General features: G+C 44.7%; 1 protein-coding gene across 8 annotated transcripts in view; it reads right to left on the reverse strand.

Moving 5' to 3' along the window:
- ACACA (acetyl-CoA carboxylase alpha) overlaps nucleotides 1-25,591 on the reverse strand; it is a 132,621-nt gene that overhangs the window by 74,569 nt on the left and 32,461 nt on the right. For 6 of the 8 annotated variants that reach the window (XM_074845425.1, XM_074845421.1, XM_074845423.1 and 3 more), the window contains 13 exons: nucleotides 24,315-24,449; nucleotides 23,272-23,418; nucleotides 22,571-22,759; nucleotides 21,901-22,001; nucleotides 21,229-21,317; nucleotides 19,712-19,836; nucleotides 15,108-15,221; nucleotides 13,422-13,535; nucleotides 12,660-12,749; nucleotides 12,082-12,200; nucleotides 4,631-4,654; nucleotides 1,831-1,974; nucleotides 1,113-1,209 (listed from right to left, as the gene is read on the reverse strand). In XM_074845425.1, the coding sequence (XP_074701526.1) occupies nucleotides 1,113-1,209; nucleotides 1,831-1,974; nucleotides 4,631-4,654; nucleotides 12,082-12,200; nucleotides 12,660-12,749; nucleotides 13,422-13,535; nucleotides 15,108-15,221; nucleotides 19,712-19,836; nucleotides 21,229-21,317; nucleotides 21,901-22,001; nucleotides 22,571-22,759; nucleotides 23,272-23,418; nucleotides 24,315-24,449 (1,488 nt within the window). The remainder of the gene's footprint in view (nucleotides 1-1,112; nucleotides 1,210-1,830; nucleotides 1,975-4,630; nucleotides 4,655-12,081; nucleotides 12,201-12,659; nucleotides 12,750-13,421; nucleotides 13,536-15,107; nucleotides 15,222-19,711; nucleotides 19,837-21,228; nucleotides 21,318-21,900; nucleotides 22,002-22,570; nucleotides 22,760-23,271; nucleotides 23,419-24,314; nucleotides 24,450-25,591) is intronic. The other 2 variants (XM_074845426.1, XM_074845424.1) reach the window with 1 other exon arrangement.

Here is a 25,591-nt window from a genome sequence, read left to right on the forward strand (position 1 = left end):
TCCACAAATGGCAAACAGGAGCTTCGTTTGGAGAATCCAGTTCTGATGGTCACATCTGACTTGGCTAACTCAAGTGTGCTCCCTTTGGATGCAGAAAGAATGCAGGATCAGGTCCTTTCTTTACAGGATGCAGGCAGGACGTTAGAGGACTTTGGCATCAAGAAAGGTAATAAAATTAAGCAAATTCAAAGTGTAAGAGCAAAACAATGTATGTTTTCATATCTACGACAAAATGAAATAATGTGGAAGCATCAATTACATTAGAGCTCTGAGAAATGATGAATTTAGCATTTAAGAGCCTGCAGTTAACTGTGAAAAACTGAGTATGAACAGGAAATTATCCTTGGTGAGGTGAGGGGGGGGTAAAGAGAGAGATCTGAGGACATTAAGGTCGATGATAACATTCTGGAACAAGGCTACAGTACTTACACATATGAAGATCAGTTTAAAACCAAGCCCTTTTCTGGACACAGACTGTATTGCAACAGAGCTTCCCGCTGCTGGGGAAGGACAGAGCAGTGGAGCAGCTACCTGTGTCTCTAAGGGAAACTGGTCTATCACTAGGGATTAGAAACCATCTGCTGCCTCTGCACCTGTTCTCCACAGCGGTGCAAAAATTGAGGGGCTCCTCTCATCTTTTCCTCCTAAAACCAGTTCTAAGCAGTAAAACAGAGGGAAGAATCAGAATGTAATGTGACTAGGAAGGGTGTAAGACACAAAATAAGCAAGTCAGACTTAAGGCAAAGGCAGTTGAATATGCAGTTCTACACCCCAATGCACAGAGAAGGTCTGGAAACTTAATTGTGGGTCTAAACTCAGTTACACTGCTGTGGATCCGGTTATACTGCTGACGTTAAAAGCTACAAACTAACTTTACACGGAGAGTAAGAGACTTAGGCATAGTTTTAAAACGGAGTCAGAAAATGGCCACCTACTTTGAATCACCTGCTGTGGAACAAGCAAACAAATCACATACATAAATACATAAAGCTCTTAACTCCTGCTTCCAGCACTCGAACTAGTGAAAAGTATCTAGCCTGCAGTCACTGCGGCATTTGCACGCCTTCTATTTCCACCCTGAGAGCAATCTCAAGAGGAAAAAACTACTGTACCTTGTCTTCATCATACAAGGAAGCATGGCCAGCTTCAGGGAAGGTTGGGCTCTGGGGAGGAGAGTCGCAGAAGCAACCCATCACTTCATCAAAGATTCTGAAACACACCAGAGAAGTATTAGTCATCAGCACACTGCTGCTAGCCCACTGCAAGCATACAGCACTAAAATCCACAAATCACGTTGCTAAGGAGGGAGGGAGAGAAAAGGGCTCCTTCTTTTTGCAGGACTGAAACTCAAAAGACAAGGAGGCAACACCTCCTCCACCCCTCAAACAAAAGCCAAGCCTGGATCTTCTAACGTTTGTCAGAGATCTTACACTGGCAGGCCCTCACGACTGCTATGGGCTCTGCTGGCGTTTTTTTGCCTACCCCTTGAAGGTTGAAAGCATAAAGAACACATCCTCCCACATATATACGCGTGAACAAGAGCGTTAGAAGAAATCAGCACATTTGCAAATGATCTCCAATCAGCAGAAATTCAAGATGCTGATCCTTCTGGCTGCAAAGTGCTCTTACAGCAGTCTGAAACTTGCAGTTATCTCAAGGAGACAGACAAAGGGATCCAAACAAACTTCCACCTCAAACTCCAGAAACTCAGCAAACAAGCTCAAGACCAGTTTAAACCTGACTCTAGACCACACAAAGATTTTGTCCAGTTCCATTTGGGCCCACCTAGGAAGCTGGCAACACAAACAATCATCACCCTTTCCCACATACCTGACAAAATCTTCAAATGTGCGGAAGGAGACCATTCCACCCATCCGCTGGCACGGCGGAGTGAAGGAATTGTCTAGCAGTACATCACTCACGCTAGCTACATGGACCATCCCGTAGTGATTGAGGTTGGAAGAGAAGGACATTCTAAACGGCAATTCAATAAGATCACAGTTAGTAGGGACAAGGGAGAGAAGAGTACCACTGGAAAAAGATCTGTGCGTGTGTGTATGCTTTGACCACTTGAAGCGTGGCTGTTTATCCAATACAACTGTTGCATGATTTGGTAGAATCTCCAGCATGTCAGACCTGCTGTGCTAGCTTCTCCAAAGCCCCTGCAAGGCTGGAATGCCTCTGGTGCCTTTAATGCCCTTACCTGGATGGTGTCCCAATGTACAGGAACAGTTAAAAGAGTTAGGAAATGCTGTTATAACCCTTTAAAACAAGTATTTCTTAAGGAGTTTCTTGAGATGACAGGTGAATTATGACTATGCAAAGTTGAATGTATTTTTCCTCCTGTGGGTATGTTTTGCTTTACAGGTGGAATACTGAGATAAACAACAATAATTCTAAGCTTTGACACTTTAAAGATTTGGTAAATTTTTACAAATTTAGTTGAAGTGTACCAATCTATATTTCCTTATTGCTTCCACAATTTTTCTGGCCATACTATAATTTACACTCCTCAAATGCAGTGTGGTACACCGGCCTCTCTAAAATCCTATACTGCACACGGGGTTTTCTGTAGCCTTACACTAGTGTTCCTACCCTAAATAAAGTCCTGTTACAGTGCCTTCCACTGACCAAATTACCATGCTCCTCCATCTAATTTAATCCACACTTACATTGCGACTCCCCCTAGTCAATTATTTTGCTCAGTTTTGATTGTTAAAAGGTGGCAGCTGCTGAACAGAAGCAGCTGGCCCCAGAACACATCTCTCTCAAAGGAGGGAGGAAGGCAGAGCTCCAGACACTTCCTACTGCTGTACTCCTGCCCGATGTCTGCTGTTCAGGCACTGAGGTACGCTGCAGTACACACCCTGTTCATACAGGACCAATTCCTTACTGAAGTGAGGAGGACTGGAGCAGATTTACACAAGCTCAGAGGAAGGCACTGAGGAAGAGACTTCTATTTGAAGCAGGAGCACCGTTCACTAAAGGTCAGCACTGCTTCCTGGCAGAGGGCAAGGTCCTCAGTACATGAAATTATCACTGAGTTCTCATACAGTTCAACTGCTACGGCAGCGCACACCAGCTGTGAAATAGTTCGTGGTATTTTGGGGTTTGGGCTATTATTATTGTGTTTTTTTAAAGACCCACAACGTAATGGTCAAGACTAGCATAAGAAATTTCTCACACCGTGAACAAAAACCATACAACTAACTAGACAGCCTCTCCCTAGCTACTAGAACTGGGTTTTGCCTTTTCTGCAATAATTATTTCTTGTTTCTGAACTGTGCCACGGAGTCATCCTAATTCACTGAGGGACCTACTTCAAAAGCTCCCTGCAACATGGTGAGACCTTAAAGTTTGTTCTGAGGAGACAGAAGTGCCGAGGAGGCACACGGCAGTGTTCTGCAGCACAGGAACAGCACTCTCACTTGCTTCACTCTCCCCGGGCCTTAGGGAGACAGTAACGAAGTCCTCCCCAACTGGTGCCACAACAGGAGGCAGAAGGCAATGGGAAAAAAAAAACAAACCAAATCGGCACGCTGATTCAGCACAGCACATGCTTGACTTCCAACTTGTAAAGTCAAAAAGCTGCTCAAGTGCAGTGCTGGATCAGGCGCCAGCGGCACAGCGGGCAAACAGGGGCCCGGCCACGCCGGCTACGGCACTGCTGCCAGCCACGCAGATTTGGGACCAAACTGCGGACTGCTGGCACCGCTACTTATCTGCTTTACTAAGACTTCTTTCTTTCCACATACAAAAAACCACTGTGATACGGTCTTAAGTATACTGTTAACAAGTCTAAAGTATCATCAGATTGATTAATAGCTCTCCACGTTTAAAGTCACTCTGTATTTCTGTAGTTTATCTCTGATTAAGAGCCATGAGACTTTCAAGCCCATTTTTACTATTTTTCCCTAAATAGGCTTGTAAGCAGTAATAAATAATAGGTATTCATGTTTTGAAAGAGAAAAATTTTTCAGGACATGCCTTGGTGTACATTTCTTACAACTAATACAAAAAATACCACAGAACAGTAACTAAACAAAAAGACAGCAGACATTTTTCATGTATTATTTAAAACAAGAAATACTTTTCTACTGAGACATGGGAGGAAAAATTAGCATCCAAAACACAACAAAACATGCTGTCAGCTGTTTGAGATGTAGATTCATCTATGGTGTGAGGGAGGTGAAACAGCCTCGACAAATTCTAAGCTAGTTGCAAGAAACCAGAGTAGCAACAGGTATGCTATCGGCTAGGAGTGACTGCCTGTTTCACTGTGACACCCTGCCAGAGGGTCAACAGCTGGGAGTCCAGTTCCAAAAAAGAGACCCTAGAAACAGCATTCTGCTAGAAGTTTGCTGTGTACCATGCGGCAGATGAGCTGAGCCACCTGGCAAATTTAATTGTAAAGATTGCAGCATGCAAAGCTTTTTTAAAGGCTAAAGAAAAGCTGAAAACATGTTTTAGACAAAGGGAGAGGAAAAGGGAAGGAAAAAAGAAGAGTTATGTTGGAGAGTTTCCCGAGTAAAGATAAGGGCACTAAAACAAAACATGTTAAAACATTAAGTATTAGGCTACTTCTTTCTAGTCTGTCTTTTCAAATTTTAAAAGATTACAAGTACCATACCTGTTTAGCGTGGGGATGTTCCCTCTGTAATTAAACAACCACAGTTAGTTACAGATTGGTTAGTGAAAGCCATAATAAAGAACTATCATCAAGCTGATACACAGACCAGCAACAAGATTACAATTTATTAAACCAAAATTTGTCAACCATCAGGTATCAGGCAGAATTCAATTTCAATTGTCCCTGAGAAGGCACCCACCACCTGACTTCGCTTGCCATGGCTGCCATGGGAATGAGCACAGACCATGCACATCACATGCAAATATACCCCAGGAAAAGACATCGTGTTTGCAAGGTACCCTGCGTTTCTACAGCATCATTTATCGCACCCGCTTCAAGCCCTTTGCAGACACCCAGTGAGCTTCACAAGCAAGACCTCCCTGGCAGAAGGGCAAACAGCACAGATGCAAAAAGTGACCGTCTCACACAGGAAGATTGCAACAGGTTCAGGAAAACAAGCCAAGTCCTCATTGCCAAACCTCTACGCTAAGCAGCAGCCCACGCACTGGCTCCCACAACAATGTAGTAATAAAGCGAGCACACAGAGAAACACCATGTAATACTTTGCATTTTCAGCATTCAAGGCCTTGAATACCAAAAGGAACAAGCAGAACTTAAGGCTAATTTTAGGAAAATTTTACAGTTCCTTTTATAACATCAGTCCAACTCTTCACATATCTGCATGCAGACTCAGGCGTAGTGACGCACGTAAGACAGAAAGGAACCAAAGAGCAGAGTCTAGCCAATGCTAGCTGCATTCATGAAAGCACAGAGTGGTGCACTGCTCCACGCGAGACATGAAAACTGCTGTGATCTGACATTCAAAACAGTAAAGATTAAATTGAAAAAAACCCCACATGCACACAGGCTTGTGCAAAGAAATGAGCAAACATGGAAAGATCGAAAGCAAAGCTTCAGGGAGCATGTAACTGGACATTCACCCTCCCCTTCCCTGCAGAAACCTGTAGGAGATCAAACCACAGAGTTTCTTAACGTCCTTGACCATAGGCAAGACCCCAGGTTACTGGGCATGAGGTGTCAGTACTTAATGACCACCATATTTCCATGGTCACAGCGCTAAATACACTGACTGCACCTGGTCCTGTTCTCAAACTGGTTTGGTCACAGCAGAGTCATATTCATTGCAAGGTTGTGTGTTTGGTGCGTTACTGGTAGAGGCACAAAAAGTTCCCGTGATCTCCTTAAACCATACAGGAGAGAGCAGAAAACTGGCCTAAAGACGTATCTGTTCAATGGTAAATAACACAAATACTGAATTTCATTTGGAGACAGTGGGAAGAGACACTGTGCTGTAGAGCTTGTGGTTAGGACCAAAAGGGCCATGAGGCCTCAGAGGGTTGAGATTATTTTTCTAGCTTGGCAAACGGTGGGAAAGCTGCATGGGATCTACTGCAGTTGGAAAAAATAGTCTGGAGAGGACTGGCAGTTCCTACACCTGGTACACTTGTGTAGCAGTCCCCGGAATACTTTCCGAAAACAGACATTAAAAAAATAGCATAATAAATGTTCCTTTCTGTCTCAAAAAGGGCACCCTGTTGCCTTGCTGCAGGAACTGTTCTCCAGCCGCTCAGCACCTATCTGAGAGACTGTGGCAAGAGTCACAATGAGGAAAACAGAAGACCCAGTGGCTGGAGGTGTCAGAAGAGAACAGAGAAATAGTCTTCAAGCTGCACACAGTGGGGCTGGCGTTCTATCTACAGGTCATCACAGCTGTGGAGCCAGCAGCTGCATTGTTGCTCATCACTGAAGTGCACTAAGAGGTAAAGGTTTGATATTTGCAGTACAGTCAGGCCTGGCGAAAAGGAGCTACAGTCCACTGAGCTACACCCCTGCAGCTCTGACAAATAAACCACCAGCAGCCAGGCAGCCTGCGCGGCCCCGTGCCAGCACCAGTGCCACGACCTGCACCACGGCTCTGGGAGCTGAGGAAAGGCACAGCTGACGGAGCGTGCCGGCAGCACTCCCCACAGCCAACCCCACAAAGTCAACCACTGGATCAGAAACCTCCTCACGACACCAGCCCTTCTCCCTTTCTCTTTTGAACTTTTAAAAAGGCCCTTCTTGACCGGGGAAGCTGATCTCACTAGGAATCTGCTCCATACGGATGGAAGCTCTACTGTTGCAATTACTCCTTCAGCTCAAGCAAACAAAAATCCCCTCAGCTCCCCCCTGCACCTCCTGGTTGAATCTGAATTTGTTTCCCATTGCCCCTCCCTTTCTTTCCTTTTGGTTTTTTTTTTTTTTTTTTCAAACAAGAGCGCTCCCCTATGAAAATGATGGCAATGCATGCAAAGCGCCACTGGTTATATCAAGCTGTGATTGAGTGCCAGCGCAGGGCAAAGCTTTTGAAATCAGGCAGCAAAGCGGAATCAGCAGAGGTCGGCTGAATAACCCACTTGTAGTTATTAACAGCAGTACCACAGGAGAAAGAGCAATTCCACTGGCTGTGACCAGTGGCATTCCTCTTATGTTTCTCCATTTCTGTAGAAGAATCTAAACAGAAGGCTGTGAAACACGCCTCAAACCATACATTTTGATTGGGTTTTTCCTCTCCCTCTTTCTTTCCTTATTCTTCTGCTCCCTCTGTGACTCAGCCAAGCTGAATCTGCTACTGAAGTCCAATTTGCATAAAATTATCGTCGTTCCATTCAGTTTGCTGCCCCTTCAACAGCCCCTTCTTTGCTCTGTTGGAAGATTTTGCCCTTTCTGAAACAGGCAAGCCAAGGGAACTGCAACACATTACTGCTGCCTGCTGTCTAATTAACATCAAACCCTCAGCACGAAACTGCAGGGATTTACAGGTGTCCTGGAATCATTTTCCCCTCCTCCCTCCCAATATCAGCCAGTCTCTCGCAACAAGGAGGGGACCTCAGGCTACCTAATGATACACTGCGAGTTATACACTCGGGTCTCCAGGCTCGTACGGTTAAAGAGTCCAAAGCAGCACAGCTGATTCAGTACTAGCAATCCAAAGATTGATGCAAGAGCCTGTTTTAGCAACTGCTTTAGTCCACAGAAAATGCTTCCATTTTGTCAGAAATTCAAATCTTATATTGCTGTAAAATGATAGTAGGAAGGAACCTATAAACACTGCTCTAAGTGAGTTTTGGTTCTTATTCTCCTGTAAAAAGCACTGTTTGGAAAGAGCATTATTTAATTTGGCTTTCAGCCTTCAAAATGGTTTCTACCTGTAAGCTAAGGAAGAGGCTGACAAAAAAGAACAACCAAACTACTCCATAGATGATAAAACATCAAGAGACAGCAAAGGAGAGATCATGCACCACTCTTAAGCCTTGAAATCAGCAACATCAAAGTCCAAGTAGGGTGTCAACAAACATCCACAAGCACAGAAAGAGGAGCTACCGGGCAAAACCAAGCACAAGATAGTTGAGACATACATACTGATACCCTTGGAAATAGCAACTAATGACTAGACCTGAATTCCAGCCTGGGAAGCATCACAGACAGCAGGATGCAGTCCCAAAACCAAATTCAACCTAGATAAGCCTAAGGCATTTGCCTCTGTGTCCATGTTTCCTGTGTTGTGTGTGTTCCCAACTCCAAATGCATCTAGGGCCAGCTGGTACCAGACATTTTGTTTATCAAGTTTCTAAAGTAAAACTTGCTTTAAAGCTAACTAAGCCAATTATCAAAACTTCAGTGTCTTAATCTGCAGTGCTAAAACCTTCCTTCACTTCCACCTTCTAATGGCACATCCTGACTCCAGATTCCCCAGGACATCTCAAGGCCAAGTGCGGCAGTTAGGGGTTACATGTGGGACAAAAGGGAGGCGTGGGCTCGATGCACAGATGAATGGGGAAGGCATGGCTGAGGCATCAAAGTGAGCAAAACAGGCTGGGTTACGCTTCCATTTACTTTGGGGCTCAACATTTTCAGAAGGCAGAGCCCTGCGGTATCATTGCCATACCCCAAAATAAAGATATATCCAGCATCTGAGTCACCCTTGTCTGGAGATCTGACCGAGGGAACACATTTACCTCTGAGTAAAACAGAGGGGTCTGTTTTATGGAAACACATTTATCTCTGAGTTCTTCCCTTCTGATCCTCCAGCACATCTGCTACTGGGGAAGGAAAGATCAAGAGAGCAGCTGAACAACCTGGCTGGGGGAATGCAGCGAGCTGGAGAAAAGGGGATGCTTTAGGAGGAGCAGTGCAGCAGCACGATGCTGCAGCAGGCTCCAAAAGCTGGCTACAGCAGACAACGTCCCAGTTTAATTTAAACCTTACAGCTTCAGACATAAGAAAGGCTGTTCAAAAGCTGGAGAGGGGGATTATTAGAAAAAAAACTTCTCCTGTTGAAAAAGCACTATAATTCCCTCTCCCTCTTCGTTTACTGGACACACAATGTGTCTTTGAACAGAAGATTTTAAGCTAAGATTAGGCAAGCACTGTTTCATGTGCTGAACACCTAAGAAAGGCCTTTCAGTGTCTGTCACCTGGCCTGCCATTCTCACAAAGGAAGCTGAACTCTCTAAACACCAGTCAATATTCCACCAGCTTCCCATCTCAGCAGGGCAGTCTGAACAAGAGGGAAGCAAAGAACAGCTTGGAACAGGGCTCATTTCTTCCTCGCATCTCTTCTCACCAGGACTCTAGATGACTGAAAGAGGCAGGTTATCCAAATGCAAGGGGCTCTGCACAGAAGCATTTGTTTGCAGTACCCCGCTGCAGCACGGAGCGATCAGCATCCCGTAGATACCCTCGTATCGCTTCCTCCAGATTGGATTACTGCAACGCCCTCTACTCGGAGAGGGCTTGCAAACTCCATTTACTGCAAAAGGCACCAGATGGTTACACTGTACTCCTCATCTGCCTTGCACCGGGCAATAAGGAATGCTGGGTTTATCTATAAAGCCCTCTATGGTTTCAATTATAAGCAGTTTTTCTCCCTACATCTTACCCTTGCAATCAGGATCCGTGGGGATTCTTACAACAGAACATTTTCTATTAATTTAAACAAATAATTCACAAAACAGTTTCTGCCCACAAAACCCACCAGGAGCAGGTTGCATTTCTATGACTTTTTTAGCAGATTTAAAGTTTTTCTTTCCTCTCCACTTCCATGCAAAGCTTTCCTGTGGGTAGTAGATGGCAATAATTCAGTGGCCAAAAATACCAAGTCTGAGTGCCTTGCTGCAATTAGTCAGATCAGAAGTAGTGACTGTGATTGTTTCTGTTACAATTAAGTAAAGGCATAGCGAGGTTAAATACCAATAGCAAAGAATTTAAATATAACAATCACTACCAGTTTGCAACTTTCTCTACATGACTTTTTGCTCCAGTAAAATTCAGGCCCTTAAATGTTCACACAAATCAGACACAAAAGGGACCAGGGCTTAAAAATATCTGATAAAGTGCTGAGAAATGTGTGGCATCATACAACTAACACCAGCTCCAAAAGAGAACGGTCTCTTAAGGGCTGTCTGGTATCTACTCCTGGTTCACCAGGACCCAACCCTGCAGAGCCTCAAGGGACATTTGGCTTGATTTTTGGCTTTGGGGTTTGCCCTTGGAATGCATTTTTAGCTTTTCAGCCTAAAAGTTCATGCTACAGAAGATACAGAAAAACATACAATAGACGTAGAACACGGTCAAAAACAACAAAGACGACTTAAGCAAGACAATGTCAGAGTTTTGAGATTTCTGGGTGTTGGGCTTAACATAAAGTCTGCCTTTCCAGCTAGCTTAAACCTACCCAGGCAGTGCTAATCTCAGACCTGAGGTACCCTGCTGCCGGCTGTGCTCCAGCACCCAGCCACACAACAGCCACACAAGTAGGGGTACACCGCAACAAGCTGCATCAAGCAACGGGAGCCAAATTCATCGCTCACAGATGGAGGTGCAACTCAAAGGAACTGAACCTGCCCGTGCAAGCAGTGAATTCATCCCAAGCCTGCTTGCCTCTGCACAAGGCCTGCGATGCATTTTCATCAACCATCAGCAGTGCCGATGGTTGAGAAGCAGAACTGAGCTTCAGAACATTGCCCCAGCGAATGCAGCGTAAAGGAGAGAGGAGATTTCAGGACAAAGAAGCTGTTCCCCCAGCAGGTAACAGTTCTCCTCTTCCAGCTGACCTTGTCCAATTAAATTTGTGTACGGTAATAGAGCAGTGGTCAGCATGGGCAGGCCAAACAACCCCCAAGCAACACAAGTAACTGAGACCAGCAAAGAGAAAAATGAAGAAAGAATGGGGGGGGGGGGGGGGGGGAGAGTATTATAAAGGGGTACTAAAAATAGTATGCAATTATTTACAAATATTCTAGAAATGTAGGAGACAGATGAGACCAAATGCATGTCCCATTTGTATCATGAGTGTTTTGTGCTGCTTGTTGAGGACAGTCATTCATTTCTAGCAAACCAGATTCCGAAAACCATTTCATAAAATGTACTGATGGATTCTCAATGAAGCGAGACTGGACCCCGTTGCCCAGCCCCACCAAAAATAAAAAAAGGAAAAAGATGTTTGGAAACAAAGGAGAAAAATAGCACTGGTACCATACTGCCAAACCAGCACAGACCAACAGTGGCACCCGGCGGCCACGGAGACTCACTGCGCCTCTGGGCTCCAGCACGCTCCCCGCTGCCTGGGACAAAAATGAAATATCGTCTAAAATACCCTTCCAAGTTCCTGTTGCAAATGAAAAAACACCGGAACTGACTAACCTGACAGATGCTGAAGGAGTTCTGATAACCAAGTTTGTTTGTTTTTTTTTTTTTTTAAATTTATCTTAGCGTACACTAGGAGATGCGACCCTTCTAGCAGCTCGGGCAGCAAATAGTTGATGCTTTTGGTTGCAGTCATGAGAAATACATTCTGAAAAATACTGACTGAAAACCAAAGTATGTCAACTCTAGCACTTCTATATAAAATACATTCATACATGCATCTTGGCCTTCTCAGTCAAAAAAACACATGCTAGAAAAGATTTCACCTTATCCAGTAAAGCCAGGATTGAAAGTAGAGCTGATCACAAACAGTTACAAAGGCCTGGCAGGGGAACACTGCAGGAGGGGACAGAGACTGTTTGCCTGTTCTTTATTAAAATTCTGAGTAATTGATTATTCTGTTTGGAATTGTATTTTTTGGAAGGCTTGGGATTCAGCTAGAACTGAATTTCTAGATGCAAGTCACTACACAAGCTGAACTTAAACGTCAGAAAATACGTGAAAACTGTACCATATTTAAATGAATCCAAACTGCAGAAACTACTACCCACAGCTCCTGAGGTTATAAATAGCTTAGGAGAAGGAACTGGGTAATGTAGGGTTTTATCTTAAACAATTTGTGCTTATTTGAAGCACTGGGACTCTCTTTCTCCACCAGTACTATTGCAAGTTTTCTTTGCCAAGATAGGATGTAGCCCCTCATAAACCTCCGCTCCCAAAGGCACCTGAACACGTGATCTGACCTGTTCGGATGGGAGGTAGGCAGCATGAACTGGAACTCCACCACGCAAGTGTTATCCTTCAGCTGGCGATGCTGGACACTGTTTAACTCATAGGCGATATACGCCCTTCGAACGTACACCTGGTTAGAGAGAAACTCCATCAGCGTAACTGTGCTAAGGAAGCAGAGAGAAACAAGACAAATAATACACCAGAGACTTCAACAATATTAAAAACTAAACAGATACCTCCAAATGAGTATCTAGATAGAACTCTAATTCAACCAGAATTTAAAGTTATTCTCTGAGGAAGGTCAGTCTGGCAGGGTACAACCACCAGCACAAGGCACACAGGGTAGGCTGACCCCATTCTCTGACAGCAGCCTCGCTTTCAATCCTTTCAACCACCTAAATCTTCTTCAAGCAAAGAAGACAACTTGAATCTGAAATTTCAGTCAATTACAAATATTAATGCTGTTAAATGCCAGACTCCAAGTGTGCCAGATTCCACACACCCTGCAGCTCTCTTACGAAACAAAAAACCCAAAATAAAAAACCCAGAAAAACTAAAAATATTTATTTTTTCAATGGAATAAACTTACCTCCAAAGCTGCCATTCTTACCACCTGGTTACTGTGGTAGAAAAAGTTGGGTAGCACATCAAAGATGGATGTCTCAGACAAAATGAGTTTCTAGAAGAGATCACATTAAGCGGAGTTTTAAGAGAGAACTGCCTGTCTTGCAAACAGGGTCAGGCAAAAAAACAAAAACCCCAAATCAAGCCTGTCTAGTTCTGATTTCCATGCTTTTCCTGTTGTTCATCAAGGATTATGACCTTTACATTAAATCATAGAATCACAGAATATCTCAAGTTGGAAAGGACTCACAAGGACCATCGAGTCCAACTCCCTGCTCCTCGCAGGACTACCTAAAACTAAACCATATGGCTAAGAGCGTTGTCCAGAGGCTCCTTGGGCTCTGCCAGGCTTGGTGCCGTGACCACTTCCCTGGGGAGCCTGTTCCAGTGACCGACCACCCTCCCAGGGAGGAACCGCTTCTTCATGTCCAATCTGAACCTCCCCTGACACAGCCTCATCCCATTTCCTCACGTCCTATGGCTGGTCACCAGAGAGAGGAGATCAGCACCTCCCTCTCTGCTGCTCCCCTTGGGGAAGTTGTACTCTCCGATGAGGTCATTTCACTATCAGTGGAGGGATGAAAACAAAAATAAGGGGGAAGCTAGAAAACGGGACAGTACCATTTAAAGCCCCAATGACCTTGGGACTAGAGGTGAGATTTAATGCAGAAACCTTAAGCTCAGTGAGAAGAAAGCAGGGAAACAAGGCGAGAAGTTTGGTCGATACCTGCAGGTTCTCAATGCAGAACTGGTGTCCATACATGTCAATAGCGGACAGGAAGATGGACTCCACCTGGTTGTGACGCAGCTCGTAGGATGGCAGATGGGAAGCAATGAGAACCTGGTAAACAGCAAACACAAGGAGTGTCAGGGACTGGAGCTGTGCAGGGCCATCGGCAGGAGGCTGTTACCTCCAAGGCAGCACTACTCTGCTCCAGCCCAGGAGAGGAGACCGGTTTCTCCTGTGAATTCTGTGGCACCTGGGTGATGCTGCAAACTCTCTCCCCTCCCCAGCCTCATTTGTGTATCTGCTCGGTTTGTATTATTGGCAATTCCCCATGGAGAAAAGGAACAGCTTCAATCAAGTTCCATCAGTGCATGTGATTTAGCACTGCAGAGCTGCTAGTCCTGGGGATTGCCTGACCGGCTGTTAATTGGAAAGCAGATCTGGCAGGCAGCAGCTGTGGGGAGGCCAGCAACGGAGACCGCCTTTCACAGCTTCCGAGCAGAGGAAGCAAGAGACACTGGTGCCAGGTATTAAATGCCCAACATGAAGGATACAGAGATAGGAAGGAGAAGCAGCTTGCAGGGGAAAATGAAGTGAAAGAGCGACATAAAGACATACACAAGGACTGCAGCACCATCCCAGCATGCTGCTGAGAGGTTCAATAACTGAATGGTTCAAGGACACAAACACAATCCTGAAGGAAACAGAAGGTCACTGAGCAGCTTCAAACGCCCCATTCATTTTCAACAGTCAAGCTCTGAAATAAAAGGAGCGATCCCAAAGTGTCAGCTTTCCTGCTTAAGACTTTTAGAAGGAAGATAGGGACTGTGGAGCAGGAGGAGTGATCAGACTGCAGGGTTAGCGTTACCGTGAAACGATTATGCCCTCTCACTCCTTCTGGGCTACAGACTAACTGCTGAAGAGGAAGCTCACAGTAATATCGAGGCAGATATTTGGCATTCAAATTATTATCTGGTACTAGACTCTTGGAATTGACAGTATCAAGAGTTTTTGCAATTATTTTCAGGTTATAAAGAAATCGACAAAATGCAACTCAAAAGCTAGAAGAAATCCCGCAAAAGACCAACATCATTCTCTGCAATAATTCCTTGGCAGTTGCAAAGAACATCTAGTTCTTGTGTAAACTTCTCTCCCTGTTCTCTGCACACGCTGATTTGCAATCCTACGGTAGCTGATGAACCCAGAGACCATGTCCTGGATGGTTACGTACAGCTGCCTGCACCCTCCAGGCAGGCTGTGCTTGTCGGGTTCACAGATGAGACAGAGTCAGAAGGAACCACAGTGACCATGTATTCCAACTTCCCCTATCGCACAAACCATAGGCTACTCTCAGTTAACTCCTATCTGAGCCAGGCAAAATTTTTTGGAGGAGCAGGGACAAAGGAATGTAATCTTAACTTCAAATTTTACAGTGATTGGGAATCCACTGCAATCTTTGTTAGACTGTCACAACGGTTAATCATTGGTTAATTAGCTTCATTGCTAAAGCGCTGCTCACTGTAATCTACTCTTTACATTTGCATAGTAATCATAATAAACATCAAGAGATACAGACTTTCCAAAAGAGCAAGCTCCAAGTGGGAGCAGTCCGTGTGGATCTGACCAGCAGTGGCACGGCCCGTCTCCATCGGGGATCAGCTTGGATTGCTAAACACGCTCCCTTACCTGCCGCGCTCGCAGGGCCACTTTAGCATTGGTCGTCTTGCTGAGCTGGGTCAGCTCTGTCAGAATATTAATCAGCTCATCTGTCAAGGTAGGGTCACGGCCACATAGCTGGTCCTAAAAATAAAGAGAACTGAAAATGTTTAGAACAGAGGAAAACCATCTTCCATTCTCCTACAAAGGAGTTTAAACCTGAAATACATACACGCATGCTCTCAGGTGCTGGACCACACCACCTCTGGAGGGCCCTCTCTAAATTATTCTCTAATCCTGTGCTGACAAGGGTACAGGTACTAGGCTTTCAACAATTTTACACAGATCCATAAAGCTACAGAGGAAAGAAGGGACTGGCACCATCACCCATTTTCTTACTTGTAGCATGTGTTTTGGCATGCAAACACATGAGAAACACCAACTTGTCAAGAGACTCAAGTAAAACATTTTCCCACTACCCAATTTCAGCTTTGTATCAGAAGTCTCCCCTAGCAGCACTCCAAAATTCAAACAGCATTTAACTGTAGTGAAATGCCTTGTGTAGCATGCAAAGATTAGAAAATTTTCACCGTGAAAGGTGACCAAACAGAAAGAGTTTAATTCCCAGGAGAACTTAAATAAACCCTCAAAATCAAAGAAGACCCACAACTCCACGTCCACAAACCAACCACATGCTTTGTACAGTTTCAGCAACACCAGAAAAAACAGATCCTGTCATCCTTCTAACAAGGCTAAGCAAAACTTATAAAGCCATAAATGATATAATGTGTTTCCTGCCACAGTACAGGACTGACTCCATAATATTTCTTCTAATCAGAGAATCCTGGTTCTGAGGAAGTTCACTAGCTTACTTTACTGTCTAAATTGGCTGGATAAAACAATAAAACTGAGCAGCACCATTTTCAGTGCTGATGCTGTTCAAAACTCTTTTGGATTCAGCCATTCAAAAAAATGCAAACAGTAAAGACTTCAAGTTGCTTTGCTTTCTGAACAGAGGAGGTGCAGTCTCATTCACACTTTCTTCCAAAAATAGTTTCAATTCCCATGAATAATCCCATGGTCTTCAACCACTCACACTGGCTTGTGAGCCTCTTCCCTCCCACTCCCAAAGCTGGAGACCCTCTAGGAGCCTCTAATGTGTTTCTTCTATACAGCACTTAACAGCTTTTCTCTTGGTAAATGAATCACAGGAGGAAAATGCGAGATGAAAAGGGGATTTGCAACAGGAAAGAGAGCTGGTGCTTAAAGTTTTAAGAGATTTTAAACACATACAGTCCAGAAAAGGCCCTTTGAAGATCCAAGAAATAGAAAGGGAAAAAGGGAAACCTCTGCACAGCAGGTTAGATTGATAAGCCTGACAGGGAAAATAAAACCAAAAAACAAGTAATACAAGTCGCACTGACTGACTACCAAGTAACAGCTCATACTACCTGCGAGTCCAAAGCTAAATAGCTTTTCCCCCACATTGCTCTTGACCCCTTTCTCTCCGACCCCACTCAAGCACGATGCCACCCCTAGGAATGATGGCGTACATCTCTCAGGGGGAGAAACCACAGCTAAATCACTCTTACTAGAAAAGATCTAAGCTACTACCTCTTATTAGATTGTTGTCCCCTACTAACCAGTCTCGGGCCAGCAAACGTTACAATGAGCGTTCCCAAAGAAAGTTCTGTAAATTTATCCACTCCAGGTCACTGTGTGAATTCACAGTGAATAAATTCAAGAAGTGCCTTCATCGTGTTTGAAATACAAATTCCTGGGTGTTGTAAATGTTACTGCTCAAGGTAGCAAAAATCCAAGAGGACACAGGACATCTGCCATGCCACAAGCAATTCTGTCCAGTTCAGGCTAGGATGTGCATACAACAGTCAGTTAAGTACATAAAATGAACATATAACTTCAAATCACACTATATTTCAACAAATATATGAAGGATGAAGTAGTTCCCATCCTGCCTTAAATGCCTGCTAGCTAAAAAAAGGTGAATGATGGCAGCATAACACTATTACTAAAACCATCCTCAGAGCCCCTTGTTAATAATGGATTCCTAGGATACATCAATAACAGCAACATAAGCATCAAGGTATTTTGACATGACGTTTGCCCTTGGAGGACAAACTTAAACCATCCCACATAAATAGCTTGGCAACCCATAAAATGCCAGAGCCTTCACCATGATTACACCAAATGTGCCACGGGGTGCCTCAGACATGAAGAGTAATGAGAGTCGGAAGAAAGAGGAATGACCGTCTTTTGGTTACCGGCGAGCGACGGTCTTGGTTAACAGCGTGACCTGTAACTCAGCAGATGGTAATCCCCAGGTGAGCCGCAGGTGACACTGTGACCAAAGGCACGTCACCCTCCCGAGCTCCCGGCACCCCCTCGAGCTGAGCAGACCCTGCGACACAGCATTTGTGTGAGGGCCGAGGCCCCAGGCGCTGCGCTGGCACAGGCTGTACAAATGGCGCTGGGGTCACCGGCCAGCTCCCCGGCTGCTCTTCCACCATGGCCTCCCCACTGTGTTTTAAGTTCTGCGATGTCAGCCTTTACTTGAGTAGAAATGACAGTGGTGGGAAGAATGACTGCACAGGAAGGATAAAGGAAAACTCTCTGGCATTTCTATGCACTGCCTACCTGCCAGCACAGCCCTCGCTCCCTCAGACGGACACAGTGCCGGCCAACGTGAAGACACAGCAAAGCTCTGCCTCCAAGACACAGCTTGCACGGAGGTGAAAAACTAGACAAAAAGTTTCAGTGCCATTTTAGCAAGAAATAATCAGGATGACAACAACAAAATAAAGCAGGTAGCTGGCGCTGCACTGGCTTTTGCCTGCACTGATTGGCAAAGGCAGCGAGCAAAGCCTCAAACCAGCTCTTTGACAAGGCCTAACGCCTCCCCGGCACCCCCGTGTAATTACACACTTGAGTGACTGGACTCTGAAGAAAATTGAAGGCCTGAGCTGCGAACAGCTGCCATTTTCTCTCTCCATCACGCCAGCATGATTACTTGAGAAATGAACAGCCCCGGCTCAAAGCTACTCCAGAATTCTCAGAGGAAATATGGCTCCGTGTTCAAATAATGAGATTCTTAAGGCAAGCGTTACTTACAATCACACCACACACCAAAAAGGGAAAGAAAAAAAAAGGGTGGGGGGGGAGGAGAGCCAGAAAGAAAGAATGCCAGGGTCCTTATATCTTACACATTAGAATTTAAGAAACCCAGCCTCAGCCTAGGACAATTATGACTTTTTTTCTGCTTTTGGAAGTTATTTTGTGGATGGCTACTTTGGATGTATTTTTGACAGTAACAGACCATATTGTGTTTGTAAAAAAAAAAAAAAAAAAAAAAGAAAGAAAAGGGGAGGGAGGAGAGAGACATATAGTATTGTAATTAGCCTCTTAAAATGCAGGATACCTAACTGTAGTTTGTTGAAAATCATGTGGTAGCATTCATCCTGCCTTGAGGAAGGTGGACATTCATTCTGCCTCAAAGCATTATGTGGCACAAGGATTTTTTGAGGCATTTTAGGAAACAGGAAAAAAAGAGACAGGACTCAACTGTTGTTTTTTAATTATTTTCCTGGGAATGTAATTTAATGGGAGTTTTACCCATTTGAGTGGGACTGAAGTTAATGAGAACTGAGATTTTTTTTTTATGAAGTAACAAAGGAGAAGGTCCTGGCATGAGGATTTATTTGTGTTTCTAGGGTGGAATCTATGTCTGTCCAAGACAGATTCTGACCCCAGGAGATTCCCCATCCCTCTGCAAGCCCCCTGAACAGCCACACACCATCCCAAGGGTCAGAGGCCTGCACTGGAGTGACCAGCTTTGTGCTGAGGTATTGAGTCCTAGACAGATCCCATCACGCAGCCCAGAGTACAGCTGGTCTGAAAGCACCGCTGCAGACCCAAGATAAGACTTCCTGAGACTAAAACCAGGAAGAAGCTAAGAGAGCCACTGCCAAACCTGTAAGACCAAACCGTGGCTCATCAAGGGCCTCCATACGGGCTGGCTAATGCCATTCACTACCAGGAAGTCACCCTCATTAGTAATGAAGGATCATAAAAATGTTGCTATTACAGAATTATTACCACAAAAAAATCATCTGCTTTTTATGCTGGTAGCACACTGCTTTGCTTTCCAAGCAACTCCAGTCTGAGTACCATGAGCTATATAAAGACAGGACTGCCCTGACACCCCTGAAGATGAAGCAGCAAACTAAACCAAATACAAAGTCGCAGCCCCGTGTCTGAAAGTCAGCCTCTAGCATTCTCCCAATAGAAGAGTTAAGTCTCCATTCTTCTCTCCCCACAGACACTCACAATCACTTGCATAATTAGCCTTCATTGCAGTCTGACAGGCAATCAATGCAGACCAGGCATGAACCAGAAGGTGCACAGACACCGAGCTGAACAGTACGTTCTGGTCTCCTCTAACGCGTGGCTTACACGTCCTAAGAACACATGAAGAAACACTACACTGCTGCCACTACTTCTGTAGCTAGAAGACTTGAAGCTTTAAGGATGAGAGCTGCTAATTCAGTACCTTTCAAAGCATCAAACATACAACTACAAGAAGAAGCAAACTTCTAGAGCACCAATAGACAACTTACAATGAGCATTGTAACAAGCAGGTTCTTCTTGGTGACCTGAGCGTGTGAGAAGATGTAGTTCAATACAGCATTCATATCACTTTTATTCTCTTCCCGAAGGGTAAAGACACACTTGTCATAGTGACCTGCAATCAGAAATGCACATTTTTTCCAGTCTCCGCACCTCTATGTCAAGGAATAAAAGTTACTAGATGTGTCTTTATTTTTCTACATACATGTTTTGAGAATCTACTTTGCATGGTCCACACAACCAGTTCTGGGAAGGAAACATTCCTCCCACCACCACACCCTCAACCGTAAACTTTAATTTAAACATCCTACTCTTAAAACAGTTCCAATACCAAATACCTCCTTTGTGAGGAATATGAAGAGAGGAATGGTGAGCTCAGTCTTTCATTCAAATGACAACCAAAATAAAGTAATAGCAAAAGACTTCCACCATCCTCTACTACCAGCAAATTGCAGTGGAAATGAATCTGCAGTGCCATTAGGCTGCTGCAGGTACTGGAGCAGGACAAAAGAAAAGTAGAGCAGAATCTGAACTACCTGTAAGAGTTAGAGCCTCAAAATTAGCTAGTGCTCCATTGCCATCTTGTGCCTGGATACAGCAGTGCAATGCATTTATTTCAATTCTCAGTTTCAGGTTTGAGGTTTGTTCTTAAGAACAGCAAACAGCTTCCTGGTGTTTTACAGCTGGTGCAAATAAGTCAGTGACTTTTTTTTTTGTTTACTACACTTGATTTTTTTACTATGGAATTTAATAACAGGCAAGATAGAACTAAATAGCATGGTGAATTTAAACAGTTTTTCTGATTCTGATTTTTCTGCAGATGCTCAGAAATCGGGAAGTAAAAATCAAGCTTCTAATATGAAGCTTCTACACATGGAATACCTGAGTGGGGGAACTCTGCAGTGGTGCGCCGCTGCTGACAGGGTCAGCGAGGGAACGCAAAGGAGAACTGCTTCATCTCTGATCGAAAACAAGCAGAGACCACAGACTGGCTGAGCCTCAGCAGCTCAGTAACAGACTAGAAATGGCAACATGAAGAAACTCGTAATCCAGTGAGTCTGTCTTTTTACTCCAGGTCATACAAAAGTCCTCACTTAGAGGATCATAAACTCATATAGGAGCTATTCTTTCCAAGATTTACAGGGAAAAGGAGCATTCTTACACTGAAAAGAGACCAGTCATATTACGACATGTAAACTGTGGGTAAAATGACACAGGATGTAAAAGATGATGGATATACCAACAGTGAAAAACCAGCAGAACAGACAGCTTTGGGGTGGAGTTTGTCATTTGCTTGTCATAAGCATTACAAGCACTCTTACCACGAAAACTCGAACGGGACATAAGCTCCTCTACAAAAAACAGGATGTGACTGGCAGACCTTTAAAAGAAAACCAGTGTAGCTCAGCCTCACCATGAAGTCAGAGCCATCTTTCTTGAAGGAGATCTTCTGGCACCAAATGTGGTTCTTTCAGAAATCAAATCCTTGATGTGCTTCGACACTCACCATGCTGAAACTGAGTCTCCACCTTCAGATACTGACGGAGCAGATCCATCACCACTGCTTTCATGTGACCCCGAATACCACTCCGGTACCTGCAGAAGCAAGTAAGTCAAGCCTAGCACTGAGTGAGCCTCGCACGGCCCTGCTCCTGAAGACCTGCAAGTGAGGAACACTCAACACGAGTGGCAGAATAAGCCTGTCTGCTTAGGGAAATAAGTGGCTCTGAAAACCCCAATTGTGATGGGAATACATAACCCCTGCCACTACTGTTGTGGGATAGCCCCTGCCACTACTGTTGTGGGGTAGCACGGCTCATGTTTTGCATTAAAATGTCCCTTTTTCTTCTAAAAATACTCAAAACGCTAGACACTGAAAGGCATAACAGCGGCTTGGTGAAATGGCCAAGATGTGATCATTGTCAGGGCAAAAGTTAAATCTTTCTTTCATATGGTAAAGGGAAAAAGAGGAAGGATCTGTATGTGTGCTTCCCCCAGGCAGCCAGGAGCCACACGCACATGGCTCCCTCACTCTTAACCTCCCTGAGGGAAGTATGCAGGCTTATTCCTAGTGATTTACACTCTGCGTGTAATAAAAACATTTCAGTAAAGACAAGCAGGCTCAGGTCTTTCAAGCAGCAGGAAAAAAAGTTAGCGGGCACCCCTGAAAATGGCTCACCTCTGTACAAGCTGCACAATGCTTTGGGTGTTCATGAAGAAGACCTCACGCTCTGATTTGCGGTTCAAGGTGGCTGCGTGGCTGTCCAAGATATTGGCAATCTGAAAGAGAGCAATCACGTGACAGTGCCACTCCTGGATGGGAGGATCTGGCTGAACAACCAGCAGAGAAGCTGAGAACTTCCAGACAGACCAGAGCAGAGCTCCAGCAGACTCCAGCAAAGGCCAAAGCCTTAAACTGCTAAGGAAGTTAATGACCTGACAGTGATACAAAAATCAATGCACAGTATCGTATACCGGAGAAATCATCTTCCAGCATCTCATTACCTGATCAGGCCTCCCTTAGTTGCAATCACTCTTTTTTAAGGTTATGTTGACACTACAGATTCCACTGCAGCATATGTACCAGGCAAAAAGAAAATAAATATGATTAAACTGCTTCCAAACTGCCTGTTTAAAGCTATACAGAGCAGGGAACACATACCCTTCAGCCCCGGTAAAGGAGGTGAGCCTTTAAGCTCCAGTGATACAGGTAAGTATCTTTCATCATGAAGATTGCATGTTCAAACGCACCTTTTAGGTCCAACTAACCTCCACATAATTTAAAGGAATTTTCTCTCTGCCCCAACACAAACCAGTTTTTGTTCCTCTATCTAAGTGTGGCTGATCACCTGTTGGCTGGGAAACTGGCAGAGGACTGACGTGATGTTGCTGGCATACTGGGCCATCTCCTTCTTGATGGACTTCTCTACATTGGGTGGGATCCGTCCAGAAACACTGGTCATGATGTCCTGAAGCTCCAGCAGAGGCAAAGATGGATCTCTCAGTGTCTTCATTAGTCGCTCAACCCAGCCTTTCACCTAGAGACATGTCAGTGTAAAGACAAGCATGAAGCAAAGAGTAAGCAGTAAGAAGGGAGAAGAGGAAAGGCTTTTCATGGACGTCTTCTTCAATACTCTTATCATGCAGCTAGTCCAGGGACTAAAAGAGAGAATTGGGGTAGATGACAAAGCTGCTGTTACTCCAACAGCTGACTCAGATTCATTCACCCTCTTTCCTCCTCCCTCCAGGACTTCTACCACAGCTGGCTATGCACACAGCTTCCACGTACAAGGCTGCAAGCACAAGCAGTAAAGACTGAGCTCAACTCCTTGTCTGTCTTTGTTTTGGGTACCACAGATGGGACTCTTCCATCTTCCTCTCTGGTGAGACCAACGATAAAGCCATCTAAGAAAGCCAAATCGAGCTGGCACTAGCAGGGTAGTACTGCCCTGGCCCTTGGTCCTCTGGCTGTGACAGGCAAATTGGGCAGCCTTACCTTGAACTGAAAGAATACTTGTGCTCTCGCTCTGAAACAAATAGTAACCAGTACCTTGTTGCTGAAGTAGGGCTCTGGCAGGCAGAATCCATTCATCACATTGACCAGGTTATCTAGGACATAATGGAAGATGCGATGGAGTTTCTCGCCTCGAAGCGCTGTGCTCTGGATCTGCGGCAAGGTACCCGTGTGCAGCTCAGCCTGGGAACACAACGAACAGCACGGTGTCACTAACCCTCCTGAATGGCATCAGCCATGGTGGTAACATCCAGTTACCCTCGACTGCAGGCTCAGATTTAACTTGGAAGAATTCCCAGAGTGGAAAATGCACTTGGTTGAGAGACAGAAAAGTTATAAGCTGGATCTCCAACAGTTCTATGTCATCTACACCCACAAAATAAGCTTCCAGCCTCTCTCCCAAATGTGACAGTTGATCTCATTGTTTAGATCCAGGATGACCAAAAATCTCAAAGAAAAGCACAGGAAAAGCCAACAGTTTGGTGCTGCCAATCACTTCCCTATGCGACAATCTCCCACCATTTTCAACTAGCTATTGCTAAAGGAACAACAGATTCTCTTCCACCACCACCAGCTACATTCCGGCCTGCCATCCCCAAATGAATGTATCTCTTTGCCTTTCACCTTAAAAGATTCACATCCTAGGCTCTTTTTTTTATTTCCAGATTTGCTGCAATTGCTTTCACAGGGCCTGACACTCTTGGAGGTGAGATATCAACTCCCGTCCTCCCAAAGAGGGTCACTTGAAGAATACATGATAAAAAGAAGTTAAACTTGCACAGGAACAAACCAGATAAAAAAATCCGGCCAACCTCTAATATCCTACATAGCCACGTACCCACAATAGTACTAAGGTAGGAAGAGAGCAGGAATGGTACATAAGCTTAGCCTGAGTCAGAGAAAGAGACAATAATCAGAGTCCTAGTCCTCATCTGAGACAAATAAATGGTAAAGTGACAATTCCAGTACAATGCACAAATCTGAAATCGGTTCAGTACACTGGACCACCTCGTACCACTCACAACATCACTCCCCGATTAAAAACACAACAAACATCTGCGCTTCCTGCAACTTCTCACCTGCTGAACCCTGCTGGGATCATCCAGCTGGAGCTTGGCAATCACACAGCCTGGATCCAACACTGCCCCTGGGCGTTTGACATAATGGATGCAGCCCGATTCTCCTGCTGTTAGTGTCATCACCATTTTCATCACCTGTAGCAAGGAAAACAGGTTACACACTCAGCTTCCACGTTCCCCAAATGGTTCTAGTTTTGTGAGCCAGCAGCCAATGGCCTACCGCAGACAAACTAACCTGCATGAGCAGCTCCTGCGTTCAGGCTTTCTCAAAGGCTTAAAAGCACAAACATTGGAAATGAAACCCCAGACACTGAAGTGAATGGTAGAACTAAATAACTGGCCACAAATTAGCACAGCCAGAAGCCATCCTCAGGAACGGCACCTGTCCCACACTGCTTGGCCCAACAGGTACTCAAGAAGGTCCCACATTCAAGACAACGAACAAAGCAGATACAATTTAATCCTGCAGCTGCTGCACTCTAAAGGCTGGAAGTGGGAGAGCCACTCCCAAAAGCTCCAGCAACACACTTTTAGCAGAAGGAACTAGGATTACTTTCTAGAGGCCACAGATCACTCTTCCCAAACAAAGATGGTTCCTTAGATCAGCCATGGAAGCTCCTGCCTTTGGAGCACAAGGGTTGGGTATGAGGGGAGACAGTCTATAGTTTTGCCATTGCTACACTACACACAACTGGGAACACAGGAATTGAGTAGGTGGTTCCTTCTGAGCCATGGCTCTGTTGCAGCGTAAAAGCACTTACACAAAACACCTGGATCTCTGGCTTGATATTTTTCTCCTACACATTGTCCCCACGTGGTTTAATTGCCCCTCTGTCAACACACACCCTCCCCTCCCTCCAATCTGTTTTGAGCCGTGCACTCCTACACAACCCCTCGTGCTTTCCTCACAGTGATGCAGAAATTGTTCATCCTCCTCCTCTCTAAGAATTAAGTAACTTCCAAAGGAGAAGGGAGGAGTGACACTTATTAACTCATCCAATCAACCCAATAAATGATCAGGTAATCAGAGAAGTCTTAATTTGTTACTTAATCCTAGCATATAACTCTGCTTCTGAGTCTGTTGTTAGTACTAAGTAGTGATCCACAAGCAGGAAGCCTTCTTCACCACAGCTAGAAAACACAGTACACAGCAAGGTGATAACCACAGTCTCACTGCTGAGAAATTGTGCTTATCACTTGGTATACAGTCATTAACACTCAAACACTCAAACACAAAAAGCTGTTAAGTAATTTCTTCCCCACTCCATCACTCTCAC

Source organism: Strix aluco, chromosome 19 (genome assembly GCF_031877795.1).
Source record: "Strix aluco isolate bStrAlu1 chromosome 19, bStrAlu1.hap1, whole genome shotgun sequence".
In the NCBI taxonomy this organism is placed as follows: domain Eukaryota; kingdom Metazoa; phylum Chordata; class Aves; order Strigiformes; family Strigidae; genus Strix; species Strix aluco.